The 20,730-nt window shown below is 47.2% G+C and overlaps 1 protein-coding gene across 6 annotated transcripts in view; it reads left to right on the top strand.

Annotated features, from left to right (window-relative positions):
• P2RX7 (purinergic receptor P2X 7) overlaps positions 1-19,214 on the top strand; it is a 104,020-nt gene extending 84,806 nt beyond the window's left edge. For all 6 annotated transcript variants that reach the window (XM_053279656.1, XM_053279651.1, XM_053279653.1 and 3 more), the window contains 12 exons: positions 2,465-2,597; positions 4,219-4,290; positions 4,886-4,958; positions 7,001-7,097; positions 7,348-7,428; positions 7,947-8,076; positions 8,896-9,032; positions 13,253-13,346; positions 14,075-14,140; positions 14,234-14,350; positions 15,150-15,248; positions 17,896-19,214. In XM_053279656.1, the coding sequence (XP_053135631.1) occupies positions 2,465-2,597; positions 4,219-4,290; positions 4,886-4,958; positions 7,001-7,097; positions 7,348-7,428; positions 7,947-8,076; positions 8,896-9,032; positions 13,253-13,346; positions 14,075-14,140; positions 14,234-14,350; positions 15,150-15,248; positions 17,896-18,387 (1,591 nt within the window). In that variant the 3' untranslated portion in view covers positions 18,388-19,214. The remainder of the gene's footprint in view (positions 1-2,464; positions 2,598-4,218; positions 4,291-4,885; positions 4,959-7,000; positions 7,098-7,347; positions 7,429-7,946; positions 8,077-8,895; positions 9,033-13,252; positions 13,347-14,074; positions 14,141-14,233; positions 14,351-15,149; positions 15,249-17,895) is intronic.
• Positions 19,215-20,730: the final 1,516 nt, after the last annotated feature.

Raw genomic sequence — 20,730 nt, 5'->3', positions numbered from 1 at the left:
AGTGCCGCTGAGCAGGTCTTGTGCGATGGGAAAAGACAGAGTGCAGTGGGAGATCGTTTTTGGTACAGTGGGGAAGATGGGGGCGGAATAAGGGGCAGAGCTGTAGAGACCGATGAGAAAGAAAAGGTCTCAGACCTCAACTACAGTGTGGGAAGGAAGTTCATTCTTTGCACAGCAACTTCTTTTTCCTTCTTTCTCTTATGTTCCTGTCCCTCAGGAAGGGTGGAGGAGGTGGGGGCCCCTCTGGAGCTGGGGGGGCCAGGTTCTTTGAACCCGTCAGTGGATTGTAGCTACAATTACATTATAGCCACAATTATAATTATTACAATTATAGCCACAAACCTGCTCTTTCCCTCCTCCCTTCTGAGCAAAGGTAAAAGGTAAAGTGTGCCGTCAAGTCGATTCCGATTCCTGGCGCCCACAGAGGCCTGTGGTTGTCTTTGGAAGAATACAGGAGGGGTTGACCATTGCCCCCTCCCTCACAGTATGAGATGATGCCTTTCAGTATCTTCCTATATCGCTGCTACCCGATATAGTACCAGCGGGGATTTGAACCGGCAACCTTCTGCTTGTTAGTCCAGCATTTCCCCGCTGCACCCTTTTAAAAGTGGTGATTCTCGTTATTGAGGAGGGGGAGAGTAACTGGCCTTCTCCATCCCCGGCACAGCATCCCTCCAGGGGCTGTTGCTGTTGCCTCTCTTTTGTTTCTTCTTTTAGATTGTGAGCCCTTTGGGGACAGGGACCCATTTCCTTCCTTCCTTCCTTTCTTCCTTCCTTCCTTTCTTTTTCCTTCTTTCTTTCTTTCAATGTAAACTGCTTTGGGAACTTTGGTTGACAAGCAGTGTATAAATATTTGTCATATCCCCCCCTCCCTCTCTGGCTCTTTCGGTCAACCTCTCTATCCATTCCCCCCCCTCCCCTTCCCTTCCCACTGTTCTTTTTGTCTTTTTCAATTAGAAAAAGTTTGGGAGGTGTTCAGAGGGTGGGGGTGGCAGCAGGGGCTCACAGCACTGGCTGCTTCTGCCATTGGGGGCATCTGGGAAAGCATTTCCTAATTAAGGATTGCCTTCAGTCACAGCCCTTAAAGAGTCCATGCACACAATCGCTTCTTGATCTAGAGATCTCTGCTGCCTGGAAGTTAAGTAGAAATGCTAGTGGCAACTCTACAACTCTGGGCTTCTGGGCTTAACTCCTAAGACACCGCTCTGTGGTATTACACAGGGTGTGATATGCCCTTATACAAATCTTGTGCTGCCAAACAGTTTGGAATATGGGCTGATATCCAGATGAGTGACTCCTCCTGGGTATTTAAAAGTAGCCCTTTAGGGAAATTCCTGAGCATCTTTGGAACACAGGAAGCTGCCATTTATACTCAGGGGCATAACAAGGTTGGAGTGGGCCCAGAGACAGAATTTTAAAATGCCCCCCCCCCCGTCACTTCCTTCCTCTAAAAATTAAAAAATATATATTCAAGGAAGCTCGGGCGGGCATTGGGTGGGGGAGACATGTCTCTGGAAGCCCCCCAAGAGTTCTCCCCTTGCCCTATTATAGTTATGCCCCTGCATATACTAAGTCAGACCCTTGGTCCATCTAGCTCAGTATTGTCTACACAGACTGGCAGTGGCTTTTCCAAGGTTGCAGGCAGGAGTCTCTCTCAGCCCTATTTTGGAGATGCCACGGAAGGAACTTCTGCTCTTCCCAGAGCGGCCGGCTCCATCCCCTAAGGGGAATATCTGGCAGTGCTCACAGATCAAGTCTCCCATTCATATGCAACCAGGGCGGACCCTGCTTAGCTAAGGGGACTAGTCCTGCTTGCTACCACAAGACCAGCTCTCCTTGAGTAAGTGAGTGTGTCACGGTCCATATGCTTTGGCATTTGATGAACCCGGGAACTGCCCGTTTCCAGACAAACCCTGCATTGTGAAACTGGCACGCCTTTCCGCCCACACATGGCAACTGCCATGATGTAACCGACTCGCTAGCCATTCTTTATAGCAGGGGTCTGCAGACTTGGGCCTCTTGATGTGGTTGAACTACAACGCCCATCATCCACGGCCATCTGCAGACAACGGGAGTTGTAGCTCGACCACCTCTGATGACTCAAGTTTGCGAACCCCTGCTTTGAAAGGTGACATTCAACGTACATAGGGGGAAATGTGTGTTTCCGTATGTTATTGTGCAATGCTAACACAGAGAATGCTAACATGTACAATGCTAATACAGATAAGCCCATTTACAAAGCTCAGAAATCTCCAGCTTCTCCTCTTTTGGAGATTGAGCTGCTGTTAAAGGAACATGAATGTTCTCCTTTTTTTTTTTTTTTAAGCTGGCTGGCAACCAGTGTCAATCCATGGGAAAGTTGCTCCGTCTAAGCCTCAGTTCCCCATCTGTAAAATGGGAACGGGGCCGGGGGGGAGGAAGGAGCCACACTGAGCTTTGAGCCCTTTCCATCTTGTCTTTCCAGCATTGTCCTTATTTCCGATAAACGCTATCAGAAGAAGGACTCCATCATCAGCTCCGTGCATACGAAAGTGAAAGGGGTGGCTCAGACAGAACTGAGAATCTGGGACACAGCAGAATACACGGTCCCCATGCAGGTAAGCCTCCTCCTGGTGTCGAAGCAGAGGTTTTTCTGGTTTCCACTGATATCAGAGTGGCGGTTTTTCCAGAGGTGCTGGGGCTTTCCAGTGGTTCTCTCCAGAGAGATCAGTACCTGGAGCAGACACAACTGAGTGGCAAGACGCAGTGATGGTGGGGATGAGGCTAGCCCACAAGCCTTCATACCAGCTTTGGCCATTGCAGCTGGGGATTATGGGAGTTGTAGTCAACAACATCTGGGAATTCCTGCTGCAGGGAACATTGATTCATAGATATCCCCCTCCAAATGGTGCTCTAGGGAAATTATCTGCTGACTAGGCATGGCTGTAGCCATAACAACAAGAGCAGAAACAACAACAATAAAACTTTATTTGTTAGCTGCCCCATAACAAATGCTCTGGGCAGCTCACAACAGACATACAATAAAAATACAGAGCACATTAAATCATAACAGACAAAAAAGGTGAGAATAAAATACAAAATACCATACAAAGCAGGATAAAAACTCATTTTAAAATTAGTTTTAATAAATCAGATAAAATCTGAACAGCCGAATTTAAAAACTCAAATTTAAAAGACCTGGGTGAACAAAAAGGTCTTTACCTGGCATCTAAAAGAACAAAGTGAGGAAGCCAGGCGAACCTCACTGGGGAGGCTATTCCATAAACAGGGAGCAACCACTGAAAAGGTCCTCTCCCTGGTAGCCACCTGCCTCACCTTGTTTGGCAGGGGCACCTGGAGGAGGGCCTCCGAAGAAGATCTTAAAGTATGGGTAGGGACATATGGGGCAGTAACCAATCCTCTCTCAAGTAACCCGGTCCTAGGACAAGAGTCCCGAGGAGATCTGGTGGCCCTCTTGGGGGATATTCCGGGCCCCTTCCCTAAATATGCTGTAAGCCAGGGCTTCTCGAACATGAGTCCCCAGCAATGTTCCCTCTAACAGAGATTCCCAGATGTTGTTGACTACAACTCCCAGCATCCCCAGCTGCAATGGCCTTTGAATGAGGATTCTGGTCAACAACATCCGGGAATCCCTGTCAGAGGGAACAGTGGTCCACAGATGTTTTGAGACTATACCTCCCAATACCCACAGTCGCAAATTCCAGAGACAATTGTGCTGTGGATTATGGGAGTTGTAGTTCAACAGCATCTGAGAACTTATGTTGGAGAACCCGTGCAGTGCCTCTTTGAGGGCCCCATGTGGGTGGGAAAGTAGCCTGTATTTCTAAATATAAAGGAATAATACAAATACTATGAATAAATAATGTTCCATTTCCATTAAACAAAAAAAGCATAAGCTTCTAAAACCTTTTAAAGGTGTAAAGTGGGGATATAAAGACACCTGATGGGCAGTGGTGGGCCTTTATTTCAAATATGATCCATTTAGATGTCTTAATTATTAATACAATTATTAAATAACTACAGATGTCTTCGGCTACTGTTTTAGATGTTCTGCATGGATTCCACTGCACCTGAATTGGGTGTGTCTGTAAGACCCTTCCACCAAAATGAAGTCAGGGGTTTAAATTATCAGTAAGAATCTTATTTTCCCAGTGTATTGACAAGAGTTAACCCCTTTTCTCCCTTTCTCTTTTATTTCCTTAAAAAAAATGTTTTCAGGGAATCAATTCCTTCTTTGTGGTCACAAATATCATCATGACAGAAAACCAGGTCCAGGGACTTTGCCCCGAGGTAACTGCATTTTGTCAATGATCAGAAAAATATCATCTTCTGCAACCAACTGCAGAAGAATTTTTTTTTAATTAGTGTCTCGCTGGGATGGAGATCACACACATTGATTGGTAGATGCTAATCTGCATTTCCAACCTGCTTGAACCCACAGGGTAAAAGTAAACTTGCAAAAAGTAAACTTGCAACTTTCTTTGCATCCTTTCTTCTGGTTGAATCTGCTTTCACTCCAGACAGAAACTTCCAGTCCTCTCTGCCCTTTACAATTGCTTCCCCCCCTTTCTCACGAACACATCTACATCTGCCCCTGCCACTTAGCTGGAGGGATGCCATCTCCTCCTAACTCTAATGGGTAGCTCATTCCAAAACACAGAGAGATCCCCCAGCTATCAGGAGACCATCTCCTAACTGTTGGTTCTCATTGGTGAAAGGTCAACCAGACATCTTGGAGTGTGAGCCAGGAGTCTGCCTAACAAATAGTCAATCAGCGGCCATCTCAGTACAATGGCCCAGGAGACAGAAGCCTGAAGTGAGATGTCTGATATCGCTAGATGCTTATGCATATGTGGTATATTGACTTTTGCTTTCTTTTGCTCAGTTCCCCCTTGCCAAAGCAATTTGCTCTACAGACAAGAGCTGTATGAAAGGTCGTATGGACCCCCAGGGTAACGGTACGTGGGTTTAAGATTTTAAACAATTCCAGCAGTTTCTCAATTCCATTCCAAGTCAGAGAAACTGATATAATTGTTGCACTAGGTGCTCATAAACAGATCATGAAAGCCTATGTTATTGCCCCGAGCATGTGATATTCTAAGGTATACTACTTCTGAACATGGCAGTTCATTTACCTATAATGGTTAATAATTGGGCTGCTTCCAGTATGCGACTACTGTTAATTATACACATGCAGATAATACTTGTGAAGCACTCTGAACACCTGAAAGTGCTATATGGCTGTACAAATGTGTAAAATGGTTATTAGTCAAAGATGCAAAACTCTGAATATTACATTTTAGGCATTTATTTATTTATTTATTTATTTATTTAACCTATTTTTATACCGTCCAAAACTTCCATCTCTGGGCGGTTTACAACAAAATAAAAAGAGAAAGTAAAGCATTCATTAAATCAAAAACAAAAAGTTTAAAACATAACAACAATTTAAAAATTTTAAAACAATATTTTTAAAACAGCATTAAAACCATTAAAACCATATTAAGTAAAAGCCTGGGTGAACCGATGCGTCTTTAAAGACTTTTTTAAAACTGTCAGAGATGGGGAGGCTCTTATTTCACTAGGGAGCGCATACCAAAGCCTCCGGGCAGCAAGGGAGAAGCCCCCATCCCTGAGTGGCCATCAGACGAGCTGGTGGCAAACGCAGACAGACCTCTCCAGATGATCTCAATGGGTGGTGGGATTCATAACGAAGAAGACGTTCTCTTAAAAACCCAGGGCCCAAGCTGTGTAGGGCTTTATAGGTTATAACCAACACCTTGTATTTTGCCTAGAAACGTATCAGCAGCTAGTGTAGCTCCTTCAATATAGGAGTAATATGGTCTCTCTGAGATGACCCAGAGTTCAACCTGGCTGCCACATTCTGGACCAACTGTTGTTTCCGGACTTCATACAAGGGCAGCCCCACATAGAGTGCATTGCAGTAATCCTGTCTGGAGGTTCCCAGCAGAGGTACCACTGTTTTGAGGTCGTTCATCTCAAGAAATGGGCGCAGCTGGCGTATCAGCCGAAGCTGATAGAAGGCACTTCTGGCCACTGCCTCAACCTGGGACACCACGGAGAGGCTCGGATCCAGAAGCACCCCTAGACTGCGTAGCTGTTCCTTCTGGGGAAGTGTGACCCCATCCAGAACAGGCAGATCAAAATCGTCTCTTGATTCAGGAGAGGAGGGCTGGTCTGGTGGTAGCAAGCATGACTTGTCCCCTTAGCTAAGCAGGGTCTGCCCTGGTTGCATATGAAAGGGAGACGTGATGTGTGAGCACTGTAAGATATTCCCCTCAGGGGATGGAACTGCTCTGAGAAGAGCATCTAGGTTCCAAGTTCCCTCCCTGGCTTCTCCAAGATAGGGCTGAGAGAGACTCCTGCCTGCAGCCTTGGAGAAGCCGCTGCCAGTCTGTGAAGACAATACTGAGCTAGGTGGACCAATGGTCTGACTCAGTATATGGCAGCTTCCTATGTTCCTGTGTTCCTATGTTCCTATGAGTTTTGACCACACATAATAAGTGCCTCCGTCTTATCTGGACTCAGTCTCAGTTTGTTATCCCTCATCCAGCCCATTACTGCCTCCAGGCAGGCATTTAGGGAGGTTATGCCTTCTCCCGATGAGGTTTAAATTAGATTAAACCTAATTAATTAGGTTTAATCTTCACGATGAGGATTAATCCTCCCAATGAGGATTAAATTAGAGATTACTAATTTTAGTAAAAGTATTGGATGCCTTCCTGCCAGCCATTCATGACACACCTTGGATTTAGTTCAGATTTTAGCAGGGCTACACAACTTCAGCTCTTCAGCCTTTGCTGGACTACAACTCCCACCATCCCCAGCCACAGTGGCCAATGGTCGGAGATGATGGGAGCTGTAGTCCAACAACAGTTGTGCAGCCCTGGCTTACAGTGATGTGAAATTTCCCTTCTTTCTTGTGGGAAGAAAAAAAACATTCCTCCATATTAAATTTGCTTTTCCTTCTTCTTTGCAGGAATTCAGACAGGCAGATGTGTGAAGTACAATGCAACCATCAAAACCTGCGAAGTCACCGCTTGGTGCCCTGTGGAGTCGGTGAAAAGTGCCCCAACGTGAGGCCTTTTTCCCCATTACCTTTTCATAGCGTTTCTGTGCTATACTATAGTTCATCTGCAGAAGCAGTTTATTCTGGAAATGCCTTACATTTCTCATTTGCTTTCTCCAGATAATCCAGATGTCGTCAGCAGATAATTGCATCCCTTTGTTTTCTGTCCCCCCACAACACACACATGTTGTGTGTGGCATTTAATAAGAAGGAGATTGCTTGAAATCTTTCATCCTTGCCACTGTCTCTCTTTTTAGGCCAGCTATTCTGAGGAGTGCCGAAAACTTCACTGTGCTCATCAAAAACAACATTCACTTCCCAAAATTTAACTATACAACGTAAGTACACAATCGTCTGAAACAGAATTTTGTTAAAAAGGGAACATGCTAGCAATATTGTTACTAAAGGGATGGAATATTGCTTCTTCAAGTGGCAAGAGGTTCCAGGGGTGCAGTCTTTTTAGTGAAAGCTATTTTTCTCTCCCTCCTTCAAGCTCTGTTGCGTGTGACATTCCAAAGGCTAGAGAGAGAGTCCCAGCAGCCACTCAGTAAGCTCTTGTTCACTATCATCAAGTGATGGGTTATAAAAACCATAGTGACAGACCCATTCATCAGAATCAAGGCAGTCAAACTTGTAATCATCTGCTTGCAGAAATGCCTGTTAATTGAACTGTTATAATCAAGGCATTTTTCTAATTGTGTTTAATTATCTTTTAAACCCAGGAGAAGTAAGTATGGTCCAAGGATAAGGAGACGACTGTTTCTGCTTGTAAAACAGCTGGCTTTCAGAGAAGAAATCGGTTTAGAAAATGGATTTTATGTTTCATGTCAAATATCTCTTTTCCCATTTCTTGCAGACGAAACATTTCGCCGGAATCTAATATCTCCTGTGTATACAGCAAAAGTGCTGCTCCAGGATGCCCCATTTTCCGGCTGGGGGATATTCTCAAAGCAGCTGGGGAGAACTTTTCCGAGCTGGCCGTCCAGGTCTGTGGCATCTCTCTCCTCTCTTAGTGAGAGAGGAGAGCTGGTCTTGTGGTAGCATGCATGACGTATCCCCTTAGCTAAGCAGGGTCTGCCCTGGTTGTATATGAATGGGAGTCTAGAAGTGTGAGCACTCTAAGATATTCCCCTTAGAGGATGGAGGCATTCTGGGAAGAGCAGAAGGTTCCAAGTTCCCTCCCTGGCAGCATCTCCAAGATAGGGCTGGGAGAGACTCCTGCCTGCAACCCTGAAGAAGCCGCTGCCAGTCTGTGAAGACAACCCAGGCTCAGAGGCAGAATAGCTCACAATACCAGTCTGTGAAGACAACACTGAGCGAGATAGACCAATGGTCTGACTCAGTATATGGCAGCTTCCTATGTTCCTATGTACCAGTGGTTGGGCAGCAATAGCAGGAGAGGGGGTATGCCCTCATCTCTTGCCTGTGGGCTTCTCAGAGGTATTTGGTGGGCCACTGTGGGGAACAGGATGCTGGTCTAGATAGGCCTTGGGCCTGATCCTGCAGGGCTGTTCTTAGGACAATAGTACTTATTTGTGATGTAATTACTCATGTCCCAACACAGTGGCAGGGCACCAAACGCCACCAGCCCCTGCCTCACAGGAACATAGGAAGCTGCCTTCTACCGAGTCAGACCTTTGGTCCATCTAGCTCAGTATTGTCTACCCAGGCTGGCAGCAGGGACTGGGATACCCTTAAGGAAAGCCCCATTCAAAAGCTGGCCTGGATCCAGGAATGGATTGACCCCAAACACAACAACACCAACCTCATTTTTACAGCGCGCCTCTCCCTCTCTCTCTTTCCAGGGTGGAATCATGGGCATCGAGATTAATTGGGATTGCAACCTGGACAAGTGGCTCCACCGCTGCCGTCCCAAGTATGGTTTCCGGCGGCTTGATGACAAAAAGACCAATGAGGCATTGTACCCCGGCTACAATTTTAGGTAAAGAACCGCTGCTGAGCACCCTGCCCCAGTCAGCTTCTGCTCACACCCGCAGTAGGTGGGGACAGTTACTGATAAGGAAGAGGCGACTAGAAATACATACGTATATGATGGATATTTATATACCACTTTTCAACAAAAGTTCCCAAAGCGGTTTACGTAGATATAAATGAATAAATAAAATGGCTCCCTGTCCCCCCACCCAAAGACTCACAATCTAAAAAAGAAATATAAGATAGACTCCAGCAACAGCCACTGGAGGGATGCTGTGCTGGGGATGGAGAGGGCCAGTTGCTCTCCGCCTTCTAAATACAAATAAATAAATAAAAGTCTATAAATATCCATCGCATATGTATAAACACATGTCTATGCTTTTATGAGTGCGGCTTTGCAAAAACGCAGAAGATTTTGGAAAGGCTGCTCAGGAAACCGTGGCACACAAAGCAGCCTGCCCTGAATTTTGTGATGGTGGAAACCACTGGAAGAAGTCTGGTTTTGTTTTGTTTTGTTTTGTTTTGTTTTGTTTTGACCAGCTTGTAATGTGATGTCCTTGTGCTATGACAAAGATACATTTTGTTTTTGTAACCATGCACAAAATCCCTCCCTCCTGTTCTTCTGTCCTTGTAAGTACAGCCAAGAAGTCCTTGTTGGGCCACTCTGCGAAACAGAATGCTGGACTAAATGGGCCTTGGGCCTGATCCAGCAGGGCTGTTCTTATGTTCTTGGACATGGTGCTTAATAAGTTCACAGAACCCTCTGCTGAAAGAAGTGCTGATGGGCACTAGTTTAGTTGGTTTAAAAAAAAAAAGAATTAGGGAAACGAATGAAGGTTGTCGTCCATCAGTGGCTAGTAGCCATGCAAGCCAGATGAACCTCCATGTTCAGAGGCAGTAGGCTTATTATTTGGGAGCTGTGCAGGCTCCCGATTTTCAGTTGTGTGCGAGTCAAAAGCAAAGGAGGAGGCGGGGAGAATGATGATCTGCTCAGCCTCCGCTGCGTAGGATGCATGTGTCATACTCAAATTCCATCCGCAGCTACTGAAGGAGGAGAACATGTCCCACCCAGTAGCTGAGCAGACAAGTTCTGCTCCCCACCTCCTGCCTTGGTTTTTAATCACACACACCTGAAAATCGAGAGTGTGCAGCGCTCCCGAAGGTGGGTAGGATGCTACCCACTTAATGGTCGGGTGGACATATATTAAAGTGTGTTGTTGAGTTGGGATCGACTCCTGGCACCCACAGAGCCCTGAGGTTGTCTTTGGTAGAATACAGGAGGGGTTGACCATTGCCATCTCCCCCGCAGTATGAGATTATGCCTTTCAGCACCTTCCTATATCGCTGCTGCCTGATAGAGGTGTTTCTGGGAAACATACCAGCAGGGATTCGAACGGGCAACCTCTGGCTTGGGAGTCAAGCCATTTCCCTGCTGCGCCATTAGCTGTTCTAATATATTCTGCACCCCAGATCCTGGGGCCCAATTTCAGCCGTGCTGGGCTTTAGTTTTCATGCTGTTTCACAAAGCCACAGAGTTGAGCTTTGCTTGGTGCAGGGCTCCCTTAACGACATTTATTATTTTATTTTATTTTATTTTAAAACCGCGATGGAGTTTACTCACGGTAGGATTGCTCTTGGGCAATTCTGGAAAAACACAACGATACACAAAGGGCATTTCCGGATGTTGGTTATCCACAGCAGTCACGATGCTTCAGCGTGTGGGATACCCCCCCTCTGGTCCATGGCCTGTGGCAATCCCGTGGCTGATCACAGCTAGTCTAACTATATTTGCAGGGGCAATAGCAACCATCCCACTTCCTCTTTCGCTTCTTGATTTGGCGGAGAAGTCCATCTGTGACTATTAGTCATCATGCTGTCTGTGCGGGACATAGGGACACAGGGAGCTGCCATATATTGAGTCAGACCACTGGTCCATCTAGCTCAGGATTGTCTTCACAGACTGGCAGCGGCTTCTCCAAGGCTGCAGGCAGGAATCTCTCTCAGCCTTCTCTTGGAGATGCTGCCAGGGAGGGAACTGGGAACCTAGATGCTCTTCCCAGAGCAGCGGCTCCATCCCCTGAGGGGAATATCTTGCAGTGCTCACACATCAAGTCTCCCGTTCATATGCAACCAAGGAGGACCCTGCTTAGCTAAGGGGACAAGACATGCTTGCTGCCACAAGACCAGCTCTCTTCCCCTGACTCTGCCATCTCCAAACTAGCTGCCTGCATCCTCCCCGCTTCAGCTGTCTTGCCAATACTGAGACTAATAGATAAGACAATACTGAGCTAGATAGACCAATGGCCTGACTCAGTGTATGGCAGCTTCCGATATTCCTAGGAGAGGGTGATAGGGATTGCCCCAATTACAATCCCAAACTTTATTTAAAGTTCGGATGGCCACAGATGAGACCGTCTGCAGAGATGGGAGTGACTTGGCCCAAGAGATGCTTGGTGAAGAGTGGTCATCGGACTCCTCGCCCTGACGGCTGGTGGAGGAAGAGGGTGAGAATTGACCCGCGCCCCCAGCAGTTCTGAGGCCACTTCAAGAGACTTGGAACAGGAGCAGAGGGAGGCAGGCCGCAGGCATCACCAGTACTGCCCTGTATGGACCAGTGGTCAGAGGCTCTATAAGGTGGCTTCTTCCTGTGTCCAAGCGGAGAATGCCACTCTCTGGGGAATCCAAAAGAAGCAGCAGATTTGGAAGACGGAAAGCTTGAGGCATCAACGGAAACCTAGCCACCTTTGCCAGTAAAACATGCTTCAACTGGAGAACAAAGTGCATGCAATCTTTGTGGTGAGGGAGAAAGCAGCTTGTCTCCTGCAGGCTGGCACACAAATGACTCACCCGAGGGTGCAGCACAGTGCATGGAATACTCCAGAAGACGGGGAATAGGATTGAAAAGGACTTGCAGGCAGTGTAGGGCATCGGATTTGGGGTTCTGGGGTCTGACTTTCCACTCGGATCCCCAAGAGTTTCCCATTTAGGATCACAGCCTGACAGTACAACCAGGGATATAGCTCAGAGGCAGAGCGTCTCTTTGGCATGCAGAAGGCTCTAGGTTCAATCCACCAGGTAGAGCTGAGAAAGACTTCTGCCTGTCACCGTAGACCAGTGGCTTCTGCCTGGGGGCCTCCAGATGTTGAACTACAACTCCTATCATCCCCGGCCACAATAAATTGTGGATCAAGAATATGTTGATGGACCAGTGGTCTGGCTCGGTACGAGGCAGCTTCCTATGTTCTCAAGACTGCGAGAATTTATTTATATTTATTTCATTTCTATGCCATCCATCCTAAAGTGGCTCAGGGCCGTTTATAGTACAAATTCAAACCACGTAAAACATACAATGGGAGCAATTAAAAGAGTAACATCAAACTAATTGTAAAATTAAAACCACTTAAATATTATTTAATTTAATTTAATTTAATTTCTACACCACCCTTCCAAAAATGGCTCAGGGTGGTTTACACAAAGAAATAATAAATAAATAAGATGTATCCCTGTCTCCAGAGAGCTCACAATCTAAAAAGAAACATAGAATAGACACCAGCAACAGTCACTGGAGGTCCTATGCTGGGGGTGGATAGGGCCAATTACTCTCCCCCTGCTCAGTAAAGAGAATCACCACGTTAAAAGGTGCCCAGTTAGCAGGGTTTATGCCAAGTTAGCAGGGGTTAAAAGCCAGGCTGAAAAGGTAGGCCTTTATAGCTTCCATTCCACAACCTAGGGGCAGCTACTGAGAAGGCCCTGATTCCATCGCCACCGGATGAACTGGTGGCACCCGAAGATGGACCTTGAATATGGAAATAAGGTGACCTTCCAGCATGTTGGGAAGAGAGCTGGTCTTGTGGCAGCAAGCATGAATTGCCCCTTTGCTATGCAGGGTCCACCCTGGTTTGCATTTGAATGGGAGACTACATGTGAGCACTCTAAGATACTCCCCTTAAGGAATGGGACCACTCTGGGAAGAGCACCTGCATGCTTGCATGTGGACAGTTCCCTCCCTGGCATCTTCAAGATAGGGCTGAGAGAGCGTCCTGCCTGCAACCTTGGAGAAGCCGCTGCCAGTTTGTGAAGACAATACTGAGCCAGGTAGACCAATGGTCTGACTCAGTAGAAGGCAGCTTCCTATCTTCCTAAGGTGGAGTTTAGGCAGGTCCTTGCCTCTCTAAGCTGGTTATTCGATTCCCTTGTCAACACATATGATTTGTTTGGTCATTCCAGATTTGCAAAGTATTACAAGCAAGCCAATGGAAAGGAGGAGAGGACCCTGATCAAAGCTTATGGCATCCGCTTCGACATCTTGGTTTTTGGCACGGTAAAAAAATCTTTCGCCTGTTTTATCTCTGAGTACCAGTTGCAGGGGAGTCACAGCAGGAGAGAGGCATGCCCTCAACTCCTGCTGTAGACTTCCAGTGACATCTGGTGGGCCACTGTGCGAAACAGGATGCTGGACTAGATGGGCCTCTTGGGCCTGATCCAGCAGGGCTGTTCTGATGTACAGAGATCTCAGGAAAAGCAGACAATATGCTTGTAGACAATATTCTAACCCAGTTGTTCCATAAGAAGCAAACCATTTTCCACCTTCCAGTCTTGTATGATAATGAATGCAAAGGCACTGGGATTATTGGCAAGCATTTGGGTCCTTTCACTTTATCCTCAAATTAAATCTTATTAACCTTGTCCTTGCTTAATGTCTCATGTTATCTTGAATGTAAACCTCTTGGCTGACATCCAGACTAAGTTACTCGAGAGTTACTCCAAAGGATTATGTAATTTCAATAGGACTACTCAGGAGTAATGCAGTCTGGCTGAGTGTCAGCCCTTCTTTCTTATTTTGCATCAATTTTCGAGGTTCCCTTCCCCGCCCACGTAGAGGTCTCCTCATATTTCTGAAAACAGGTCAGAATCCTCCAGGAAGAGAGGCACTAGGTGGCCTCTCCATCTCCAGAGAGACAGGAGGGAAGGAACACTCACTTTTTCTAAACACAAACACAGTTCTGTTAGAAATAAAATTGATGGCTCTCTTTTTTTCTTTCCCCAAAGGGAGGGCAGTTTAACTTCTTTGAGCTCCTGGTGTACATCGGTTCAGCACTTTCCTATTTTGGGCTGGTAAGAGACTCTATCCCATGACCTTAGGGGAGGGCCAGATGGCTCCTTAAAGAAACTGAATCATCGCTTTCTCTTTTTCTTGCTTTTTCACAGGCTCAGTTAGTTGTGGATTTCCTCATTACTTCATACACATTCCCCTGCTTGAAATCCAATCCAGTGAAGGAATATTACTATAAAAAGAAGTGTGAGTCAGTGCCAGGCCCAAGATGGGTAAGAGAAGCAATTAACCATCACCTCCTAGAATTGTCAAATTTTATCGTTGGGAAGGGCCTCTGTGTCCCCACTCATAGATGGAGGCAGGGAGTTCACCTCACTGCAGGAAAGACGGTCTTTTTTTCTTTCTGTCTCATTAAATACATACGATTCAAACACTGGAGAGGTGAACCTCAAAGCCTGGAGCTAGAGAGAGAAAATAACACTGTTAATGAAATGCTAGAAGATTACTGCAGTAGGGTGGAAAGAAACCTTTCTGGGGTTCACCAGAAGCTTTCTCAGACAGCCGGCTTTATTGTGGGATTAAGAGGGCTAAAGTACTGCGAGTTATGGATATTTCGACTCTGCCTAAAAAAATGACGCCAAAAGTGGAGAGGAGAGCTGGTCTTGTGTGGTAGCCAGCATGACTTGTCCCCATAGCTAAGCAGGGTCTGCCCTGGTTGCATATGAATGGGAGACTTGATGTGTGAGCACTGGAAGAGATTCCCCTCAGGGGATGTATGTAGTACACCGCTCTGGGCTCCTTGGAGGAAGAGCAGGATATAAAATGTATAAATAAATAAATAAATAAATTTGGGCAAAGCTCTAATGAGCAATGAAGCTGCTGCCAGTCTGTGTGGACAATCCTGAGCTAGACGGACCAATGGTCTGACTCGGTAGAAGGCAGCTTCCTATGTTCCTGTTTTCAGGTCATCTTCATGTTCATGTTGTATTTTCTACATATGAAATACCAACTCTGTTCAGTGAAATAGTCTTCCTCAGTGTGCACATTTCTTTTGTTTCTTTTGCCTGTCAGACACTGTTGTACGTGGCGTACGTTGATGAGCCTCACATCTTCATGATCGACAAATTGCTGAGGACAAGCCTACAGAATATTAAAGGCGAAATCATTCACGTGAGTTACATAACGGGAGGTAAACAGGGAATTTTTTCAGAGGCTACAAGAAAGTGTGATAGAACCTCGTGGGGCATCAAAAACAAATGGCACCCCAGAGGCAACAATGTTTTTTTTAATTAAACTGCCTTCTAGGCTGGTATCTGTTCCCCATCTCCAAAATAACCTTGCAGGGAAAGGGACAGAAAAGGGCAACCACGATTACCTAGAGTGGGGATCTCCACTGTTTTTTAAGCAGAGGCTACTTTGGCCAAAAAACAAGATGCCTTCAGTGTGAGAGCTGGCCTCCGTGCCGTGATGCACTTCTGCTAGCTCTGGAAGGGCCCCTTTAAGAGAAATAGGGCCCAGGGCCACACAGGGGGTATCTGCAGGTGTGGCAGCCCTTGATCTCAGGCTGGAGGCCTCTCCACTTGCAGAGGCGCCCCCGTGTGGCACTCACGTGCATGTGCACCCCCATTCACCTGGAGCTTTCCCAGACAGCAGGCTTTACCGTGGGGTTTTTTTGCAAGGCTTTGCTGCGAGGTTGAAGTCGCCCCAAAAAGCCGATGCAAAAAATGGATTATTTTACCCCGGATATAAATTGGGCTGCACTCTAACGTGCAATGGAAAACCCAAATTCTGTGTGAAGGGCTCCCCAAGAGCTCACAGGGACTTTGGGGTAAATTTGGCCGAAATGCGAACGTGCACCTCCATTCCGGAGGAGATGCAAACGAAAAGCCAGGTGTGGAAAATGTCCTGGCTTCCCCCATCCTCCTCCTTCCATCAGCCGGGAGCCCAGTTTGATGTGTGAGCACTGTCAGATATTCCCCTCAGTGGATGAAGCCGCTCTGGGAAGAGCAGAAGGTTCCAAGTCCCCTCCCTGGCAGCATCTCCAAGATAGGGCTGAGAGAGACTCCTGCCTGCAACCTTGGAGAAGCCGCTGCCAGTCTGTGTAGACAATCCTGAGCTAGATGGACCAATGGTCTGACTCAGTATATGGCAGCTTCCTATGTTCAAGGGGAGGAGAGCTGGTCTGGTGGTAGCAAGCATGTCTTGTCCCCTTAGCTGAGCAGGGTCCTCCTTGGCTGCACATGAATGGGAGACTAGAAGTGTGAGCACTGTAAGAGATTCCCCTCCGGGGATGGAGCCACTCTGGGAAGAGCAGAAGGTTCCCAGTTCCCTCCCTGCCAGCATCTCCAAGATAGGGCTGAGAGAGTTTAGAAAAATTTGTGGTGGAGAAGAGGTCTATCAATAGCTGTTCATAATGATGGTTCTATGGAACTTCCAGATTCAGAAGCAGTATACCTCTGGATTCCAAGTGTTATGTGGTGGGCGGGGGGTGGGTGGAACAGTGGGAGAGTGCAATTTCCTTCAAGCCTTGTTTTTGGGCTTCCCGGAGGGATCTTTTTGGCCACTGTAGGAAGCAGCATGCTGGACTAGAAGCTGGACTAAATTATAGAATTCATCATCATTGTTTTAAATTGTTTTGTTTTGTTTTAACTTTGTTTTTAATCTGTGTAGTTTTATTGTAAACTGCCCAGAGACATAATTTTTGGGCGGTATACAAATATGTCAAATAAGAAAGAAAGAAAGAAAGAAAGAAAGAAAGAAAGAACAACGGCGATGAATAAATAGATGGACCTTTGGTTTGATCTGGGTGAGCTCTTGTGTCTCCCGTAAAAGCGACTCCCTGTTGTAGAAAGGCAGACTTGGATGTCTGTTGGGATAGGGAAGAACTGTAGCTCAGTGGAAGAGCATCTGCTTTCCGTGCAAAAGGCTGCAGGTTCCATCCCTGGCAGCATCTTCTGGGAAAGACCCATTTGGAATCCTAGAGCTGCTGCCAGGCAGTGTAGACCAGGGATTCTCAACGTTGGGTCCCCAGATGTTATTGGACTTCAATTCCCATAATCCCCAGCCAAAGGCCACTGGGGACTGGAGATTATGGGAGTTGAAGTCCAATAACATCTGGGGACCCAACACTGAGAATCTCTGGTGTAGACCATAACGAGCTAGATGGACCAAGGGTCTGACGTGGTCTAAGGCCACTTCCTAGGTAGCCTCTGTGTAGCATCCCATCAGACCCACAATTGCCCAAGGGCTGGGGAGCTCCTTTCTCCGTGATCGTAGCCCGTTTTATCAACCTAACCTGCTCCCATTCAGCAGGGAAGCCCATCATGCTCTCGCGCAGGGCTGCATAACCAGCCCTCCAGCTGTTGTCGTGGACTACAACTCCCATCACCCCCAGCCATAGCGACCAAATAGTCAGGGAGGATGGGAGCCGTAGTCCAATGACAGCCAGAAGGGCCGCAGTGGGGCAGCCCTGCTCTAGAGTAACTGCCTTGCAGAGAGAGCAGTCCCCCCCCTCCTCCCCACACTGTAAATCAGGCATTCAGGAAGAGCCCTAAAGACCTACCTGTTCAGCCTGGCCTTCCAGGGTTTTAAAACTTGTTTTAAAGGGTTTTTAATGTATTGGGTTTCTATAAGGTTTCGAATTGTTTTATTTTTTAGCTGTCTTATTGTCTTTTAAAATTTTTCATTCCTGATCATTGATTGGTTTGAACTGTTTCATGATATTTGTGAACTGCCCTGAGCTATTTTGCAAGGGCGGTCTAAAAACTGAATAAATAAAGAATATATAACGATTCGTGCTCTTCTCCCTCGGCTGCAGAGACGCACAGGCGATTCCCGGCACGCCACCGCCAAACTCCAGCGGCAGCGTCCAGATGAAACTGCGTCTCTGGGAAGCCCCCAAGAGCTGCATCCCCTCCGAAAAGAAGGGGATTCTTCAGCTTCTCCCCCCAAGCGTCCGTCTTGGTGCAACTGCGGGAAATGCCACCCGACAGAGGCCTTCTGGGAGCAGCTCTGCTGCCGGAGGAAGGACGGAGCGTGCATCACCGCTTCGGCTCTCTTCGACCAGCTTGTCCTCTGCAGGCCAACCCTGGAGTTTGTCCTCCTCTACCAAGACCCCTTGTTGGATCTGAGGTCCGGATCGCCCAACAAGCTGCTTCGGCACTGCTCTTACAGGCAGTACCTTCGCTGGCGCTTCGGGGACGAGGCCCTGGAAGGGAGGGCCATGCTCCCGAGCTGCTGCAGGTGGCGGATCAGAGACGCCTTCCCCAGCGAGACGGGCGAGTACAGTGGGTTTATCAGGAAGAAATAGCGGCTCAGGGGACTCCCCGCCACTGCTGCAGCCCAGGATTCGTGGAGGAAACCGTCGAACCGGAGTGGCCCAGCCGCCCTCCCAGAAAGCCTGCCCTTCCAAGGGGCTGCTCCCTCCCTCCAGATGACTGCCAGAGCGTATTCTTTAAGGACACAAGGACAGCCCTGCTGGGTCAGGCCCAAGGAAGCCCATCTGGTCCGGCATCCTGTTTCGCACCGTGGCCCACCAGATGCCGCTGGAAGCCCACAGGCAGGAGTTTGGGGCAAGGTTGACTCGGCTTGGGGCTCTGTGGTGGAACAGCTTTTTTCTGCCTCTAGGGAGCTCAGCCTGCTAGCAACTCCTCTGCAAAAGGCACATACTGCGGATAGGCTGTTCAATAGTCAGGAAAGTCATGCAGAATTGCTTCCACTAAGACCATAGCCTTGCTTGATAGATCCACACAGGCTGTCCGACATCTGGTTCTTTCAGACCTCCTCCCTCTTCTTTTTCTGCCATAGCAGAGAGCTGCTCTTGTGGTAGTGAGCACGAGTTGTCCCCTCTGTGAAACAGGGTCCACCTTGGATTGCATTTGGATGGGAGACTACATGTGAGCACTGTAAGATATCCCTCTTTGGAAATGGAGGCGTAGCTTAGTGGAACAGCAGCTGCTTGGAAGCAGGAAAAAGGGGGGGGGAAGCAAAGTACTAATATATAAAGTCTCTCCTCAACATTGCTGTATAACAATTTATAATGTGGTTCCCATTATGGTTTCTGCTCAACATTGTACATTATATGTCCACAACTTTTGATATTGCTATGAATATATTTTTGATCTTCTTTATACATTAGTGAAAGTAAAGTGTGCCGTCAAGTCGATTTCAACTCCTGGTGCCCACAGAGCCCTGTGGCCTTTGGTGGAATACAGGAAGGGTGTACCATTCCCTCCTCCCATGCAGTATGAGATGAGGCCTTTCAGCATCTTCCTATCTCGCTGCTGCCCGATATAGTACCAGTGGGGATTCAAACTGGCAACCTTCTTTAGTTGAGCATTTCCCCGCTGCGCCACTTAAGGTGACTATACATTAGTACTCTGCTTTTCCCTCTACTGTATTGTGAGTACTATGCCCTTCTTTGTATCTACCTGAATGCAGAAGGTCCCAGGTTCCTGTCAGCATCTCTAGGGCTGGAAAAGACTCCTGCTTGAAACCTTGGAGAAGCCGCTGCCAGTTGATGTGGACCAGATGTTGCTGGACGACAACTCCCATCATCCCCAGCTGCAGTGGCCACAGGCCAGTGTGGCTGGGGATGATGGGAGCTGTAGTCTGACAGCATCTGGAGCCTCAAGTGTGAGAACCCCCAGTATAAACAATACTGCACTAGATTATCCAGTGGTCAGATTTGGAAGAAGGCAGCTTCCTATGTTCCAAAATCAAAGGAGAAACCCAGAATTTTCGCTAGTCCATATAGCAGTGTTTAAAAAGTTAAACACAGAGGTTGGGCAAGCGCCTGTCTCTTTCTTTTTTTCCTTTCTCCATTCAGTACGAGAAAGGAGTGTCTCGATCATCTTGATCCAGATCGTCTTGCCTGGCTGATTTCACTGGGGAGCTGGTTAGTACTCTCTGTCCCTTCTGCGAAGCTGTTTAGATTGTTCTCTTCCAGGAACTCTGATGTGACAAACTGGTTTCTCCAGGATAGGCGGTGGAGGGAGAGAACTTCTAAGCAGCAGCTGTTGGGCTAAGCATTGCTTCCTTTCTGGTGTTGATAGTGTGCCGTCAAATCGATTTTGACTCCTGGCGCCCACAGAGCCCTGTGGTTTTCTTTGGTAGAATGCAGGAGAGGTTTACCATTGCCTCCTCCTGCGCAGTATGAGAGGATGCTTTTGAGCATCTTCCTATATCGCTGCTGCCTGATAGAGGTGTTTCCCATAGTCTGGGAAACATAGTCTGGGAAACATACCAGCAGGGATTCGAACCGGCAACCCTCTGCGTGTCAATCAAGCATTTCCCCGCTGCGCCACCTATAGGAGAGAGAGTGGGAAAGAGAGAGCGGGAGAGAATCCCCTTATATATTTGGGCTTATAATTAAAAAGTTGTTTGTGGCATTTATTCCACTGTATTCCCAGTGACTTTCATATAATTCATATATAATCGGACAACGTTTTTGTTGAAGCGTTTCATGTGGGGTGTGTGGGGAGGGAAAATTTACCAGACGTGGCTTCCTCCATAAACCACAAACATGGTTTAGTTTTTAACCACATTGTTATTTGTTGCACAGCTAACACAACCTTGCCAGTGTATCCAGTAAAGGTACTGATTAATTAAGTCACTTCTTGGCAGCATCTCCAAGCAGGCCTGGGAAAGACTC

Source organism: Hemicordylus capensis, chromosome 15 (assembly GCF_027244095.1).
Source record: "Hemicordylus capensis ecotype Gifberg chromosome 15, rHemCap1.1.pri, whole genome shotgun sequence".
NCBI classification, from domain to species: domain Eukaryota; kingdom Metazoa; phylum Chordata; class Lepidosauria; order Squamata; family Cordylidae; genus Hemicordylus; species Hemicordylus capensis.
This window is presented reverse-complemented; position numbering and strand designations above follow the sequence as displayed.